This window comes from Ambystoma mexicanum, chromosome 2q (genome assembly GCF_040938575.1).
Source record: "Ambystoma mexicanum isolate Mex_15411 chromosome 2q, UKY_AmexF1_1, whole genome shotgun sequence".
Taxonomy (NCBI): domain Eukaryota; kingdom Metazoa; phylum Chordata; class Amphibia; order Caudata; family Ambystomatidae; genus Ambystoma; species Ambystoma mexicanum.
This window is the reverse complement of record NC_090924.1, coordinates 358,084,870-358,103,814: the sequence shown is the minus strand read 5'-3', so window position 1 is coordinate 358,103,814 and position 18,945 is coordinate 358,084,870. Positions and strand designations below refer to the sequence as shown.

Sequence of the window (18,945 nt, the reverse complement as noted above, 5' to 3'; positions counted from 1 at the left end):
GCTCTGAAAAAGATCATGAATTGCCCACAAGGGGCGCTTTCATACAGGTGGTATGAATGACTGCACAGAGAAGGAGATTGTTTTCTAAAATCTTTTAAAGCAGTGGTATTCAAACGGTTTCATACCAATCCCTCCCCCCTCCCAGCCCCCGTAAAACTATTGTTTCTCCCCCCCCCCACCACCCCAGGGTCACAAAGGACGTCCGGTGAGGTGGTGTGGGGGGCGGGGGGGTTGATTCTTTAAAATATGAGCAGTTTGTCTACTGCTTAAAGTTTCTATTAAAAACAGCCATCTTCAACCCTTTTTAAAGAGTCTGTCTCTCCGCTTCCCTGGACATCCTTCGGCCCCCCAGTTTGAAGACAATTGCTTTATAGTGTGAAGATGTTCCTAAACGTGCCGGGGGGGGGGGGCGCGGGGGGGGGGCAGTCCCACAGTTTGAAGACCACTGGCTTAGTCAGGTCCTACTATTGCGGGCCTAGTCCACGCAGTGCTTTGCTATCTGCAAACAAAACAACTCCTTTTTCTAATGTTGTGCCGCCGCAGAGCTGAACACTATGTGTGGAGGGTAGAAGCGCGTGCCTAGAAACAGTTGACTGCATGAATGCCACTGAACAATGCGAATGCCACTTTGCCATTGCCTAACATTCGTTTTTCTACTTCTTTAGCTCGAGGCGGAGAACCTTCCAGGCTGGAGGGGGCAGCGCGAGCCAGTGCGGGTCTGCGAAGTGGCGTCGGTGCCCAGGCTCCCAGCACGCGACACCAACCAGAGACATTTGATGCTGTGGGGGCAGTAACATCCGTTAGTGACTTACGCAGGACATTAAAGCCAGGAAGGAATGGGCCGCGCCTCCAGCAACCTTTACCAAACGTGGCTGACAAACATGGAGACACTGCGGCCGCCCATGTCCAGGGAGAGCGGCTGTATAAGATGGTACGAGGCGCCCCTGGCATTGCTCCCGCAGGTATGGAGGCCATGTTACCTGAGCGGGTTATAAATGTCATTCAACAGCTTGTCCCGGCCCCGATGCCTAGAGTACGGACTTTCCAGCAAGACCCTACACGAGAAAGTGAAATGGGTCTTACCGTGACGAGACCACCCAAAAATAAAACATTGGGCTCCTCCGCATCTCAGAGAGACACTGCAAAGATTGTAAAGGGAGGATGCAACCATGCCCTCTGCACAGGCTCCGCATCCATCCCTCGAAATCTGAGCAAGGAGCGCGCATCCTTTAACCATCGCCCAGTTTCCATGGTTACCAGGCGTCTGAGGCAAGATTCTGACAGCCCTGAGCAAACACATCAGCCTGGATCAGAGGGAAACGTGCAGAGCGTACGTGGAGATGGATTTACAAGGCTCAGCAACACTCCCCGCCTGGCCGTGTCTGACAGGCGCAGGACTGGCAGTGGCCTATTGCCCCCGACCACAGCTGTGCCAGGCCGGACCGGGCAGGCTGTTGACACCTTCGGCTTTCCCCCAGAGCTCCCTGCAACCGACCCCCCCTCGCTCGGCCCAGAAGCGAGTCTGCCACATTCCTTAGTTACACGTGAATCCGTTCAGCCTGTTGCCATGGCAACTGGTGCCTCGAAGACCTTCACTGAGGAGAAGGTATCTGACTCGGAATACGCACCGGGGATGAACACAACTTCCTCGATCGTGAAACAGAGGCTGCTGCTGCTGAGAACAGAACCGCAGCAAGCCAAGCAGCATGCCCTTGCAAGCCCAGGGACCAGGCGGCGCACCATTGGGTTACCTACCCCAGCAGAGCTTCAGGGCTCCCCTCAGGACATGCCCTTCACAGGGACGGGGGGACCCTACCCGTTACCTATACCCAAGTCCCCTGAAACGGAAGTCTACCAAACCAGTACAAAGACGGTGCTGCCGCCATTAAGAAAAGAGCGCCCATGGAAGACTTCTGTGACCTCCGTCTCAACCTCTGACCCTAGCTCAAGGGACGGAGTTCAAAACAGATTGAACTTTGCACTGACATCTGTGCCTTCCAGAGGGCCTGATCTGACCGACATCTTCCAAAAGCCCGCCAAAAGTCTGCTACCTTTCCCTAAGTCGACGCCATCAGAGTCTGTGTTTGGGTACGAAAATGGCAACCAGCCCTTATTAGAGATGAAGGACGAGGGGCACTTCTCTTGGTTGCAGTCTTCCACTCCAGGTGATGTGTCTTCACCGAAACTAAGTGCACAAGTGGAGCAACAACAAGTAGAGCTGCCAATGGCGGCAACTCAGTTGTCTCCAGAGCTCACCACACCAGTAGACAATTCTCTGTCAAAACAAAGCACACTAGCAAGCTATGCTCGAGGAGAGCCAACACACCGATCACCTCTTCAACAAACCACCAAAGCAAATGAAAAACTTACAGCACTAAGTACATCAAAGCACCATTTTCTACCAGTGGCAAACAGGTCAGTAAACCAAATACCACTAACACAAACCAGACTAGCAAACCAATATCCACAAGAAGTAACCAAACCAGCAAACCAAATCCCACCAGCAACCACACAAACAAACCATTATCTACAAAAGGGAAATGCACCCGAAAACAAGATGCTACCGATACAAGCTACCAAAATTAGCCAGACTGCGCCAGAACTAACGGCAATAGCTGAACATTTTGCTACAGTAAATACCACAGCACCAAGCCATCCTCCAAAAAGAGGAACCAGACCAGCAAAGCATTCTCATACAGACCTCGCCACACCAGAAAATGATTCACCCAAAAAGCAAACGACAACAGAACCAAGCTACATTAGCAAACATTTCGGCCAATCACCACCCGATCTAACCCCATCAGCAAACTATTCTCCAACAGAAATAATCACACCAGCAAAGCACACTCGAACTGAACTATACACATACAAAAAACATCCTCACCTAAACGTCACCATGCCAACTGCTCAGTCACTATCTGAACAAGCCAGGCCCCCAGATCATTATACCGCAGAATTAAACACACCAGTTAAGAAAACACAAACAGAACTAGCTACACCAGCAAATAACTATCTCCTAGAACTAACCGTACCAGAAGTCCAAACACCTCGAGATTCAATCACGCTTCCAAAACAACAGCAACCAAAACTAAGCACACAAGCAGAACTAAGCACACAATCTTCACAAGATTCCACCGCACCAGAAGACCGCTTTGTGCCAAAACTCACATTATCATTTACCTATCCTTCTCCAGAGCTGACCATGCCAGTAAACCAAACACTGCCTAGTCTAGCACCATCTTTAAAATTTCACACAACAAAACAAACATCACCAACAGGTTGGCTTTCATCATACTTGACTGTGACTGACAGCCAGGTTTCATCCCAACAAGCTACATATACATTTGATTATTTTCAAGGTTTAACCATACTACCAAGGCACCCTCTAGCCAAGCACACCATCACATCAGCACAATCCACAATGGAGTTTACAAGGTTTACAGGTCAATCTCAAGATCAAAAAATTACCACGACACCATACCTACCAAAACACTCTACACCAGACAATCACAAACACCTAAAACAAAGATCTACAAACCAACATTTTCCATCCTCAAAATTAACCACACCCATGACTAACTTCACACCAAATCCAAACACAACCGCCAATCGCATTTCACCAGAATTGGTCATGCCCTCAAGTCAATTTCCACAGGAACAAACTACACTAGCAGCAAGCACTTTAGCAAAACTAACCACTTCAGCAGGTAGCACCACTTTAGATTTAACCACTGCACAGAGTCACACTACATTAGAGCCAAATGCACCATTTAAAAATGTCACAACAGGCCTAATGACACTAGAAGGTTATACCACATCAGAATTAAATGCACCGAAAGATAGCATCAAACCAAAGGTGACAACAACAGACCATTCCAAATCAAAACTACCCACACCAACCGGTCACACCACCTCTGGACTAAGTACATCAGTAAGTCCGATCACATCAGGAGGTGATGCCACCCGAGACCTAACCACACCAACAGATCCTACCACATCAGACGTAACGACAATAGAGGGTCAAATCACCTCAAAACTATCCTCGCCAACAGACCATGCCACATCAACCAAACAATCCATATCAGTAGATCACACATCAGAACTAATCACACCAGTAGGTCATATTGCACCAAATATAACCACAATTAAAGGACACACAACATCAGAAGCAGTCATACTAACCAGTCACTCTCCTTCAATTTCAAGTGCAACCACACAAGCAGGTCCCATTATAGCAAATTTAACCACACCTATGGGCCATATCACTTCAGAACTAACTAGGCCAATGGGTAGGATCACTTTGGAAGTAACCACACCAACAGGTAATATTACATCAAATGTTACTGCACCAGCAGGTCACACATTAAACCAAACCAGGCTATCGAGTCACACCACAACAAAACTATCCACATCAACAGGTCACACCACATCTAAACTGATCTCACCGACTGGCCACCCCATATCTGACTCAGCTACGCAAACAGCTCACATGACATCAAAGCTAGCCACACCAGTAAGGCAAACCACCTCCCCATTAACCACACACATGGGTCGCACCACATCAACACTAAGCACACCGGCAGAGAGCATACCACCAGACCTAACTGCATCGGAACATAACCTAACAGATGTAACCACTCCAGTGTTTTACCCACAATCTAGTTTATCATATGATACTGTGACTCAAAAATATGATGTGTCAACTGAAAAGCGAGAGCCCTTTTTAACAACTGGAAGCGAAAGCAACGGATCAACCCAATGGACGCTGCCCTTTCAGATTTTCCATACCAGTAAAAAGCACAGAGTTCCAAACCTTGTCAGCAACAAACCCAGCTCACACTACACGACCACGAACGCTATAGAAGTAACCTCAGAAGAATCAAGCTATTGGCAGGGTTCATCATCAGGGCACATAGGAGGCTCTCAAGCGCCAGAAGATTCTGGCTCATGGCAAGCCTCTCCTACAGCCCTTCCAGGAAGCTCTGATGTGCCAGGCAAACCCAGCCCCTGGTACACACCAACGACCCGTCTTACAGGGGGCACAAAAGTACTAGGCGGGCAAGGTTCATGGCATAGACCATCAACTGGTTCTTTGGGAGGCTCTGAGTTACAAGAAGAACACAACTCACAGAACAGTCACTCAATTGGGCCTAACAAAGGCACTAAGGTACTAGAGGAGTCCCAGGCAAGGTTCACCTCCTCAACCGGCCCTACAGGAAGTGCGGAAGAGCCAGAAGAGTCCAGCTCATGGCAGGTCTCCTCAACAGGCCCAGCAGGCCCGACTCTAAAGATACCAGACATATATCTTAGTAGAGCTCACAATGACACGGGCAGGGTTCTCAAGCCACTGGAAGAAGAGGCCCCAACAGGGCCTGTGCTGCCAGAGCAGTCGGGGCCGACAAACTTTGAAGTCACTGCAAAGAGCCTCAGCACGAGAACATCCATGATCTACCAGCGATTCCCGAGCACGTCACCGCATAGCACGCACAGGACCAGGCTGAGCACCTCCCATCATGCCACATCCAGAGTCTTGGCCGAGAGGAGCGGAAGGATCTTCATTGTGGAAGATCAGCCGCCCATATTGAAAGGTAAGTGGTGCCTCTCTTCAAGGTGCTACAGTGGCAAAACAGCTGGGATCGTATCCCTGGGGGTTTATTTATTTATTTACATTTTGAAAGCGCTATCGTGGCGCTGTTACAGGAAAAGTTTTTTTTGTTTTGTTGCATAATTGTAATTTTTGTCTCAGTTGCATATTTACAACGCGCTTAAATACCGAGGGGTTTCTAGGCGCGGACCCGGGGGTCGAACCTGTGTTGCTTTGCATCGTCTTGCTTCCAAGGCGAACACGTTGCCGCTGAGCTATCCTCTGGGGTTGTTGGGGCAGGGGTGGCGAGCATTCTAGAAAAGGCTCCCATCAAATTAACCTTAACCTTCACCCTGCACCATCACACCCAGTCTAGCTCCACATAATTTGGTGCTGTATATATCTTTCTCACCAAGGACCTTTCTAATGTGCCAACGGCTTCATTATGTTATGCCATGTTTTCTTGCATTTGTATGCCACCTCCTGCCATAGTTTATGGTGTTGAAGTGCTTTTTCCTGTCAGAGAGGCAAAGGGGGATTATCATTGAACATTCGATAGGGGGAATGTCGGGTAGATAGTTGGTATGAGGGCAAGGGGTAGCTAAGATGCTCAAGAAGACATGAGATAGCTACATTTATGCAATTGTTTGGTACCCCTTTTGCTGGTGCAGGCCACAGCCTGCACTGAATCTGAGCAATGGCTGCCATCTCCCAGTTATTCCCCATATGCCGCATGACTTTCAGAAGAGGCGTGACCTTCTAGTTGGGCCGTGCCAGCTGGTACTCTGCACAAACAGTGCTACTTTTCCACCACCCTTTGATGCCAGTGCCCCTAAGTGCTGGGCTAGTATGCATTCCTATGCAAAAAGGAGGAGCACTCCTGCCCTAAGCACTTAAGTTTAAAGTGGCTCACCGCAACAGCTGTCCGTGTTATGGTGAGCTTAAAATTGAGAGAAAAATCCCTCCAATCGTTTAATGTGATTGTTGACACCAATTGATCTTGGACTGATAAAGCTATTGATAAAACATTTTTTTTATATTTTTTATTGAAACATCAGTCAAAATATGTCACAGTATAGTACCGTGACATCAGACTTTTATTACAAACAAATTTAAAATACTGCTGTCCTATAAAACAATGACATTTATCTCACAAGGAGCAAACATGCAAGCATTTGTTCTAATGGTGGCATACCCATAGTGCTTTGCTCTCTGGCCGCCTCCTTGAGGTGAACTTCCAGGGATGGCTCCTAGGTGGAGTTCTGACAGGTGTGGCTTGTATTTTGGATTTTGATTACTCCACTCTCTAAATAGCTGGTCAGTTACCTCAGCGAGTTAAGTGCATGCTTCAGAGAACAGTATGTGCCTGCAGTCACGGGTGTGATTTCAGCAGAGCCGATACAGCGTGTCATTCATGCAAGGTCTATACGTTGAGCGCCATTACCTTGGGTAATAAGAACGCCCGTACAGTACTTGGATGCAGTAGGAATCCGGCACGTAGCAATCAATATATACACAGGTGCGATATTATTAATAGTGCAATCTGTTGCATGTTGTGCAGATGACGCATTCTCCAGCCCTGCGCGGCATTGCCTCAGTGCTCTGACGAGGAAGGGCCCTGTGCTCCTTTTCACCCGGGTCATTTCTGATCAAAAAGCAATCACCACCTGGTGGCTTTCAATCACCTGTGTGAAATACACTTATGCCGGTCCAAGGCCCGAATGCCCAGTGGGCAGGGGTCCATCCACTCCTTGTAAGCGTCTGGGGGAGACGGACACACATGCATCCATTCGGGAGGAGTCGGGGAGTCTCTCTATAGATGGCCATGGTGTTGGCGGTAGAACCGATGGCTGGGACCTCCCTGGCCCAGTCCATGTCTCACCATAATACTGTCCCCAGGGGCTGATAACTCTTCCAACCAGACCCGCTCCCCTTTCCGCCCCTGCCTACTCCACCTCCCTTTCTGCTCTCCCCCAGAGCCCTTAGAAACAGCCTAAAGGCAGTAGTAGGCGCTATACGAGACTCATACGTACATGCACAGTATGCAGTCATCCGCATGAGTGGGGCATAGAGTCGGAAACTTTTCACCCTGCACAGAGGCAGCACTGCAGACATGCAGTGTTACTGCTGGTGTCGCCACAAGGTAAGGGTTTGCTGATTCCCGCACTACTGAAGGTCTATACACTTGCTCCCAGTGAAGAAATAGGCGGGAAATGTCCTTGCAGTGAATTGCACTGGACGGTGTTTGTGTCAGTGGGCGAAGTGGGTAGGAGCAGTTGGGAACTGTTCCTATACTTTTATTTGAAAGAGAAACCGTTCCGGAATGGTTTCGTTTTAAAATACAAGTGTAGGAAGAAGTTGAAACGTGCACTTCAGTGCATGCACTGACCATTCCCTTATATAGCCTGTGTTTGTGTGGGGGTTTGCATTGTGCATGGGAGAGGGACGTGGTGATGGGGTTTGTGGGGAGGGGGTCAGGCCAACAGGGAACATAGTTCCACTACTTTTCGTACACTACTTCTTCTCGTACACTTCGACCACTGATTTACATAGTTGGTGATCATGTAGAAGACCTGAATGGAGTGTACTATTTGTGCCACCAAGAAGCTGGCCCCTAATTGTACCTTTTCTGTGTCCAGAAAGTTTGGTTTGCTGTATCTGTTCTGTGTGCGGAAAGCTTGGTTTGCTAAATCTGTTCTGTGTCCTGAAAGCTTGGTTTGCTCTCTCTGCTCTAAGTCCCAAAGGCTTGGTTTGCAGTGTCTGCTCGGGGTGGCCAGGGTTTCTTTGGCTACCGCTGTCTGCACTGTACCTGCTATCTGTGATGGAAGCTACCTCTGCTGTTGTCGATGCTGTACCTTCTCTGTGCCATAGAGACTACCTTTGCTGCTGTCTATGCTGTATCTGTTCTTTGTCCTGAAAGATTGGTTTGTTGCATCTACTCTGTGTCCTGAAAGCTTGGTTTGCTGTGTCTGCGCTATGTCCTAAAGGATCGGTTTGTTGTGTCTACTCTGTCCTGAAAACCTGGTTTGCTGTGTCTACTCTGGGTCCTGAAAGCTTGGTTTGCTGTGTCTACTCTGTGTGGCCAGGATTTCTTTGACTGCTGATGCCTGTGCTGTACCTGGTGTATGTGATGGAAGCTTCCTCTGCTGTGCTCGGTGGTGCTGTACCTTCTCTGTGCCATAGGACTACCTTTGCTGCTGTCTATGCTGTATCTGCTCTGTCTCCTGAAAGCTTGGTTTGCTGTATCTGCTCTGTGCCCTCAACGCTTGGTTTGCTGTATCTGCTCTGTGTCCTGAATGCTTGGTTTGTAGTATCTGCTCTGTATCCCAAAGGATTGGTTTGTGTATCTGCTCGGTGTCATGAACGCTTGGTTTGCTATATCTGCTCTGTGTCCTGAACACTTGGTTTTCTGTATTTGCTCTGTGTCTTAAAACATTGGTTTGTTGCTGTATGTGTTGTATCTGCCCTGTGTCCTGAACGCTTGGTTTGCTGTATCTGCTCTGTGTCCTGAGCGCTTGGTTTGCTGTATCTGCTCTGTGTCCTGAACACTTGGTTTGCTGTATCTGCTCTGTGTCCTGAATGCTTGGTTTGCTGTATCTGCTCTGTGTCCTAAAAGATCGGTTTGCTCTGTCCTGAACGCTTGGTTTGCTGTATCTGCTCTGAGTCCTGAACGCTTGGCTTGCTGCGTCCTGAGCGCTTGGCTTGCTGTATCTGCTCTGTGTCCTAAAGGAATGGTGTGGTGTCTCCTCTACGTGACTTCAGTTTCCTTGGCTGCTGCAGCTGCCTGTGCTGTTCCTGCTTTGAATTATGGACGCTTCCTCTGCTGCTGTCGGTGCTGCGGCTTCCCTGTGCCATGGTACCCCCTTCGCTGCTGCTGCTGTCTGTGCTGTGCCTGATGTGGTTGAGAGAAGCTTGAAGCAGCAGAGCATAGGCGTTGGTGTGAGGGAAGCTTGCACTTCTCCTACTGTACTGGTTGTGATTCAGGTGTGATGCAATACTTGTGTAGAAGGTTTATGAATGGTTTTGTACAAGTAAAGACCACACCCCTATGTTATCTGCTTCTTAGGTCTCATATGGTTCACTGGCCTGAGTTATTCTATCAAATAGGATGTCTCAATGGAAAGTGATGTGGGTGGACACAATCGCGGGTCATTGTCCCACCATCAAGTGGGATTGGTATTCGCATAATTGACCTAAAAACATCTCACCTAAAACATTTGATCAACATTTCTTTTATCTTTTTTTCAGTCAAATTTAATTTTATATATATATATATATATGGGGGTGGGTAAGGGTATAGATTAGGTTGAGAGGAAATGGGGGAGGAATTGCAGGGGTCTCCCCCCGCATTTTAGACCGAAAAAGGTCAAATGAATTTGATCAAATGTTTTAGGTCAAATAGACCCAAACCGTGGGATCCCCACCTTATAGGAAGGAATCTCCAGGATAGGTGATCTTGGCAAAATGCAGAGTAGCTGGTCCCACATCCTGGAATCCTCTCCCTTTCATCTGCTGATCCGAACATAGGCTCCCCTGAATGTTATGCTGTGTTATGCACTTGGATCTTGTGCGGAGCGGCGCCTGCACTTTTCATGGTCTCCTGGTGCTTCGGGTCCTGCCAGAGAATCATTTGGGTTGGATCAGAGGGAGCAGGGCAAGATTGCTTTGCTGCTGTGCTGACGCAAGCAAATGGGAAGACACTGGGCTTTGTGTGCAGGGTAAGCTTCTAAGTTGGCTAGGCTTGCTGTCCGGCAGGTCTTGGCCTGTATGTGACCCGAGCTGGGCGAGCAAGCTGTGCATGTGAGGTGTCTAGTGAGGGTTATGGGGCAGTGGGCTGGTCGGTGCATGCATAGCTTTTTGCAACATGATCTAGTGGGCGTGGCCTTGAAATCCTTTTATGTGCACGGTATGGGTTTTGAGGAGGTACATGCTGTTTTGCTAGGCGCAGAGTTCCAGCTTGTTCGGGTAGCATGCAAAATGGGTTGTCATTTAGGGTGGGAGGCTGGAAGGTTTGTTGGTGGTTTGCAGTGGCGTGCCATCTCCGGGTGGCTTCCCGTTCTCTGGGGCCCTTGAAGGGATTTATTTCTTCGTGTACCGATGCTCCTACAGGTAGGTTAGGCATCAGGTTGAGCGGACGGCCTTTGTCTGATTTAGGATCTGTACCATGGCTGCCCTGGCCTGTATAGGTGTGAATATTAATCAGGACAAGACATATCTCAGGGTGCACTGTCAGTCAAGGAGAAAACCTATTACAGGGTGCAGTACTGATGCAAATATCCATGGAGGAACACAATAGCATAGCGCATAGTAAGGTACAAATATCATCCAAGAATAAAATATGTCAGGGAGTGATAAAATTGAAATCTTATTCAAGGAGCAAAAAATCACAGTCTGCAGTAAAAGTCAGGGAGCACAGATATCACAGGGAGCTTTAAAGGTGCAAATATCAATCTGACATAGAAAAAGATCACAGTAAGAGTATAATATCAGCCAGGAGAACAGATATCACAGGGAGCTTTAAAGGAGCAAATCTCAATCTAACATAGCACAAGATCACAGAGTGCAGTAAAAGTGCAACATCAGTCAGGGAGCACAGATATAGTAGGTAGCTTTAAAGGTGCAAATCTCAATCCAAAATAGAAAAATATTGCAGGGATCAGTACAAGCACAATATCAGCCGGGAGCACAGATATCACAAGGGACCTTTACATATGCACATCTCAATCTAGCATAGAAAAATATCACAGGGGGCAGCAAAAGTGCATTATCAGGGAGGGAGCACAGATATCGCAGGGAGCATTAAAGGTTCAAAATCAATCTAACAGAAAAATATCACAGGATGCAGTAAAAGCATAATATTAGCCAGGAGAAGAGATATCACAGGGAGCTTTAAAGGTGCACATCTTAATCCAAAATAGAAAACGATCACAGGGTCCAGTAAAAGCACAATATCAGCCAGGGGAACAGATATCACAGGGAGCTTTAAAGGTGCAAATCTCAATCTACCATAGAACAATATCACAGAATGCAGTAAAAGTGCAACATCATTCAGGGAGCACAGATATCACAGGTAGCTTTAAAGGTGCAAATCGCTATCCAAAATAGAAACAAATCACTGGGCTCAAATTACAATACATTTCTAGGTACTAATTGAGGAGCAAATATCACTGATTGTTGTAAAGGGACAAATCTTACCGAACTATCAAAATATGTTATGTTATGTTACTTTGCATTTATATAGCGCCTTATGTACCATTGGTATGATCTCAAGGCGCTGGTAGGTTGAACGCTCTCGGGAACCGAAGTTCAAGTCAGTAGAGAGAGAGAGAGTCATAAGGTGCATGTGTGCACTGGATATGTGTGCAGCAGGTGTGGCATTTGTGTGATAGCTGCTTCTTAGCGGTAGGTGTGGTGGTTGGGAGATCAAGAGTATATGTTAGTTCTGGCAGGTTGTTATCCAGACCGATTCTGGCTGCGTTTGGCCTGAGGAGAACGCTTGACTGGAGGGTGAGTAGCCAGCTGTGTGTAGTTAGGATATTGTGGAGTATGAGGCAAGTGATGGCATGAGAACAGCTATACCGAATGGTGTCATAGTATCGCTGTGTTCTAGTTGAGTGGTGGCGAAAGGAGAGAGTAAGCGTGGGGATGTGATATGGTGGTTTAGCATAGGTGCTTGTGATTGAGCACACTCAAATAGTTCCATGTACTCCAACCGTTCCATGCACTCCGACCGTTCCATGCATTCCGATTATTTCAAGCACTCCTACACCGTTCCATTCACTCTACACCGTTCCATTCACTCCGTTTTGTGTACTCCAACCATTCTATGTACTCCAACCATTCTATCACTGGGGAAAACTTAAGAGCAAAACCAGGAGAAAAAAATGAAAGCACAACTTTGTGTGCAGCAAGGCATCATCGAGTGGAAATGTTTACACGATGATGACAGCACCACTTCAAACAACCCGCAGATCAGAAAGCAAGCCAGCGCCTGAAACACCTGAAGGCTTCAGTGCGAGATAAATACAAATACCAATCAGAAAGTTCAGTGCTTCTTGTGAAGGAACGCTTTTACGACATATACCTGTCCGACGAGTGCGCTCGTGAGGCCTTTCCCTTCGCCCTGGTGGATAACAGTGAGAGCAGAGAGCATGGCAACATGTGGTGCGGGAAAAAAATCTGGGAGCCAGTGGGAAGATCTTCCAGCCGTGGTGACATGATCCCCCTTGGGCAGCCTACAGACCAATCTAACTGTGGCATTCTGGGCTCCCTGGAGCCTCTTTTACAAGAGTTGCTGGAAGTCCACATGACAGCAGTTGGCATAATCGAGTTTGGGTGTTAGCTTTACCCCTTACTAACCAGGCCCTAATGCTTTATGAACAGGAGATGCTTCGGGTGGCTTACGGTTCCGTAGATAGTAAAAGGAATTGCTGAAAGCTGCAGCGCTTTGTGCTGATAGGGTCATATCAGCGTTAAGATGAACACCCAGGCTCTTTCATTTGGTGGTGACATCGAGGGAGTGACCAGTCGCTGTGGGAGTAAAAGGGACCCAGGAGAAGGGCGCATCTCGAGGCTGAAGAATATTAGCTCTGCTTTGGAACTATTCAGTAAATCAAGTTTTCTTGCGATCATTTTTGTGTGAATCACAGATAGGAAAGTCACTAGGAAAAAAACGGCTCTCATTAGCATAATTATGGATATTGTTTAAAAAAAATAGTTTTCGGTTTATTGCAAACTTTTACCAAGAAAAAGAAAGAAAATGAGAAGAATAACATTGAATTCTACATACAATAAAAAATATTAGCATCTTTACTCTATACAAGTTATACATTCGTTGATAATTTCAACAGCGTAAGAAAAATTAATTAAAAGTGGTGCATGTATACATATAAATACAAATACTTATACACAAAGTCCTGAAACATTTTCTATAAATGTAACAGCAGCAATAGTTAGGGCGGTAAGATTGGCGTTCAGAGGGGGCGCTGTCGCGCACAGAAGAAGATGGCCGCTTCTGCGTGAGCTCCGGAGTGAACCAGGGCCGAACTCCAAATATATCCGTACAACGGGTCCGGTTACACCCGGGCGACGCACGGAGGGTGCGGTGGTGACTGGGCTACCTGGAGGTGAAATCCCGGGCCGAACGCCGGCTGCTATCCTGAGTTATCGCGGCTCTGGAGTGCGCCCGCGCCCGGGGCCCTTACTCGGGCCGCCTTGAAGAGGGGAGGAGCCCGGGAGAAAGCGAGCGCAATCCGCGGCCTGCTCGCGGAGGAACCTTCATTACTGGCCTCTCCCCACCGCGCTGCTTAGCCCCCCGCCATACCGGCTGGATACTGTGGCCCTCCTCTCGGCCCCTCGGCTTTGCCCCACCACCCATCGACTGCTATGGCGGAACACGGGAACCTTGCCTGCCTGGCGAGGGCCGACTGCTACACTTCCTGGCTGCTAACCGGGCCCCCGACGGCCCTCGATCCAGAGGCTTGAGGTCTCCTCTCCGGCACGGTCTCTCGACCCCCCCCTCCTGTGGCTTGACAACGCACGACCTGAACATTGGGGGCCCAAGATTGGTCCGCCGGGGGTTGCCGAGGAGGGACGACACTCGATCACGCGACGACGTGAGCCCGGGGGACATCGACCCTGCGCACCGGTGGCACCGGGGACGCTTGTCAGGCCTCTCGCTCGGCGGATGTGCTGAGGGTCGTGGTGGCCTGGGGCGAACAGACCATACAAATAACAGCGGATAATGCCCAAGAGCCTAGGATCCAAGAAGACCAGGGGGGCCATCGACAAGTACACCACAAATATCCAGAAGGAAACCATCTCGCAGATGGAGCCTCCGGCGCCCACCCCAGATCAACAAACGACACCGCAAGCCCAGATGGACCCCCAAGCGGTGTTTCTCGCTATGCAGCAAGGGTTCGGTGCCCTGAACGACAAACTCGACGGGATCACCGCAAATGTGGCATCCATTAAGGCTAAACTGGATAAGACTACGACGCGCATAACCGAAGCGGAAACCAGAATATCAGGCGCGGAAGATGCGCTCGAAAACCTGAAAAGCACGGTGTCCACAATGGCGATTGAACTGGGAACTGTTAAATCTAAATGCGAGGACTTGGAGGCGAGATCAAGACGCAACAACATCCGTATTGTAGGTGTGCCTGAAGATGCGACGAAGGGCTCTATGGAGAAGGGAGTTGAGGCCCTCCTCCGCGACCTGCTGGGCGACCCAGGATGGTCCCCCATGTTCCTAATAGAGCGTGCACACAGATCTATGGCTCCAAAGCCGAAACCCGGTGCGTACCCGAGACCAATAATCGCACGTGTGCTTAACTACAGGGACAGGGACTTGATATTACGTACGGCAAGAGAGAAGCAGGAGCTGAGATGGAAGGCTAGCGTGATACAGATCTTCCCTGACTTTACACTGGCGGTGCAACAAGAAAGGAAACAATTCACGGGTGTCAAGAAACTGCTACTTGAACGACAGGTCCAATATGCAATGCTCTACCCGGCGAGACTGAAGATCCTGTACAAGAACAAAGTCCATTTCTTCACCTTCCCTGAGGAGGCCGCCAATTTTGTGGAGACGCACATCCCTGCGGACGTGGGGAGCGCCGAGGACGCTAATCAAGAATGACTTCTCTGGGGAAGGCCCGGAGAGGTACGGCAATGCATGCCCGCTCCACTTATTTCAACAGTTCCCCCCGGAGGGGGACATTCATTAAGGTGGGAAATCATTGTCTACGGTTTGTGCTACGTGGGGACTTTCCTTGCCGCCATTAATATGTGTGAGAGTAATGCCGGATCCGATTAAGTGTTTTTTAAGTCTGAAAGAGCATAGGCCCTGGGGATCTCTGCAGGCCCCCCAATTGCAGGTGCATATGCTAAAAGTTAGTGGGGGGGAGGGGGTTTCTTTAAGCACAGTAGAAGTTCGGGGTGCTGTGAGGGTGGGGGGAGGTGGGATCGGGACGGAATTGGGGATGTGTTATTGTTATGGGGAGAAAGTTAAAAGCACGAGGTTACAACATACTTGCACAAATGGGAATTATATGAGACACTCATCTGCAGATTCACAATGCATTCACATTGAATGGGATGGCGGGAATGATCTCTGAGAATATCAGATTCATGAGTTGGAATGTTCGGGGCCTGGGTTCTAAGGTTAAGAAAAGGAAAATCATGGCCTACATTAACAGACATGCCCCACAAATCCTATTCTTACAGGAGACACACATTGGCCCGCAACACGGGGAACAACTGGCGCCGAAGTGGGGAACCCACCAATACTTCACAACCTACTCGAATAGGGCCAGGGGAGTAGCAATACTGTTACACAGAACCCTCCGATTTACGTGCAAGGAGGTGAGGTGTGATCGGGGGGGCAGGTATGTCTTGGTACATGGCAATTTGCAAGATAGAGAGGTGGTCCTCCTCAATATCTACGGTCCCAACCTGGATGACCCGGTGTTTTACACCGAACTTTTCGGGTTGTTGGCCCACTATCCAACTGCCCACCTGATTTGCGGGGGGGACTTCAATACCATTTTGAATGTAGACATGGATCGCACCTCAACACAGGTGAGAACTTTAACTAAGGCCGCCCAAGCGATAATGGCTCATATGGCAGACCTGGGACTAAAAGATGCATGGAGGACATTACACCCATCCGAGAGGGGATACACCTATTACTCCACGGTGCACGACATGCATTCCAGGATAGACATGTGGCTACTGGACAACGCAGTGTTGGCCTGGGTACTCGCAGCACAGATACTGCCCAGGACGTACTCTGACCACTCACCGATAGTGCTGGACCTCCGACTACCGGGCGAAGCAGTGAATAGACCTCCTTGGAGGTTTAAACCTGCAGCGCTGCGTGACCTGATCTATAGGAACACGCTGGAACAGCACATACAGGAGTATTTTGCATTTAATGATAACTCTGTGTCTCGCCAGGCGACTTTGTGGCAAGCATTCAAGGTGTGTATTAGAGGCACCTCTATATCGAGTGAGAGTGGCATCCTCAAAGATATAAGGAATAGGATGCAACGCCTTGAAACACAAATAGCTGCTACACAATCACAATATGAGCTTCAACCGACACCTCAGTTAGCCTTAGACCTAAAAAACACACTGGACGAATTCAATGAGGCTGCTGATCAAGAGATCCGCTACTTTGACAGACCGGCGGCCGCTCGCCGCTATGGTGAGAGCGAACGTCCGGGGAGGCTGTTGGCTAGAGCAGTGAGGGGGGAGAGGGGACCGACCGACATTTCATGTATAACAACGGCGGAGGGCACGGTTACTACAGATCAGGGCAGTATACGCTCCACGTTTCATAAATTCTACGAGGAGCTATACTCACCCCAGTCAGACGCCACTGAAGGTGAGATCGAGCAGTATCTATCCCGTATCCCGATGACCCTGCTGGCTGCAAACACGAGAGAGGTATTGGAAAACCCGATAACTGAGGCGGAGGTGATAGGGGCCATCGAAGCTCTCCCGAATGGGAAGGCCCCGGGTACAGATGGCCTAAGCGCAGAATTTTATAAAGAATTTAAGCTCCTTCTGGCACCCAGGTTACTGGCTATGTGGACCGAGGCTCTGGAGGGAGGGGAGCTCCCGGCGACCACAAGGGAAGCGGTGATAACACTGTTGCTTAAGACTGGTAAACCCCCAGAGGACTGCGGGTCTTATAGACCTCTATCGCTAATCAACACAGATGCCAAATTGTTAGCAAAGATACTGGCCACAAGACTGACACCGTGGATGCCATTCATGGTCCACGAAGATCAGGCCGGATTCATCCCCGGCAGGTCAGCAGCTACTAATATTAGGAGATGCCATGAGGTCCTAACTACGACTCCCCCAGATCAGCAGGCGATAGCAGTGTCGCTGGATATGCGCAAAGCATTCGACACGGTGTCCTGGCCTTTCCTGTTCGGGGTATTGCGAAATTACGGATTTGGCCCGAACTTCCTGAGATGGGTAAAGTTACTGTACACGTCCCCACAGGCCAAGATTAGAATTAACGGCACCCTAACAGAGCAGTTTGAGCTCCGGGGGGGGGCACGAGACAAGGTTGCCCGCTCTCACCATTGCTGTTTGCCCTGATAATTGAACCATTAGCAGACGAACTGAGGGCTCTTGCCGGCATCTATGGGCTAAAAATAGGGGCAACAGTGCACATCATAAACCTGTACGCAGACGACATTCTGCTATACTTGAGAGATCCAGACAAAACACTAGGGAGGGTCCTCGCGGTGGTAGAGCGGTTTGGTGGACTCTCGGGACTCAGACTTAACACTAATAAATCAGAAGTGTTCCCTATCACAGGGGCCACGGATAAGCCACGGGACCTGCATGGGCTGCAGTGGTGCCCGACGCATGTTCTATATCTGGGAGCATGGATTGCTCGGAACGCTCAGCTATCCCGAGCATTGAACTACAACCTGCTTGTGGACTCGTTGTGCCTGAAACTAAAGCGCTGGGGGGCCCTCCCGGTATCCATGATGGGTAAGATCGCACTGGTGAAAATGATAATCCTTCCTAAGCTATTTTACCTATTTAGCACGGTGCCGGTGTGGCCGGGGCATGTTTTATTTACTAAAATGGCGGGCGCGTGCTCCTCATTCGTGTGGGATGGCCATCCGAGAGTGGGCTGGGGGACACTTACAAACGACTACATGTACGGCGGCTTGATGGCCCCAGACTTTGAACTCTACTACCTGAGCGCGCAGGCACAACATGCGAACCAATGGGCGACAACGTTTATCAACCCAGCAGGCCCAGTACCTAACCAACTGGAAAAAGAGGCCACATTAGCACTCCACCAAATTACACGGTCTGGTGTTAAGCATTATAACTCCCTGAGACCTTCTAAAGTGGTGATCACTGCGTGGTCCAGGATTGTTGAAATGTACAATACTGAAAGGATATATCACCCTAGTATGCCGCTCTGGGGTATGCCGCAGACTCCTTTTACTTCAGAGGGAGAGACGGCCCGCCACTGGTCTGCTAAGGGCATAACACAATGGGGGCAGATATTTGTGGACGGGCAGTTCATTCGATGGGAGGATATCAGGGAGGAGGTGGGTAACACACCTACGGCTAGGCGACAATACACTGGTCTACGGGCAGCTACACAGAATATATGGCCAACCTTCCCTGATGAACCCCCAGTCAACATGGGACTGGGATACATGTTTATGGGGGGACGCCAAAAAATAACAGCTTCCACACTGTATAAAACCATACTTCACACACGCCCACAAGAGCAGCGTACGGCAAGGACCAAATGGGAACAGGACCTTGGAGATGAGGTGGGGGAAGAGGAGTGGTCTCAATACTGTGCACTC

The 18,945-nt window shown here is 49.1% G+C and overlaps 1 protein-coding gene across 3 annotated transcripts in view; it reads left to right on the top strand.

Moving 5' to 3' along the window:
- LOC138569416 (mucin-2-like) overlaps nt 1-18,945 on the top strand; it is a 698,070-nt gene that overhangs the window by 189,837 nt on the left and 489,288 nt on the right. For all 3 annotated transcript variants that reach the window (XM_069647379.1, XM_069647377.1, XM_069647378.1), the window contains exon 2: nt 666-5,588. In XM_069647379.1, coding sequence (XP_069503480.1) covers nt 666-5,588 — 4,923 coding nt within the window. The remainder of the gene's footprint in view (nt 1-665; nt 5,589-18,945) is intronic.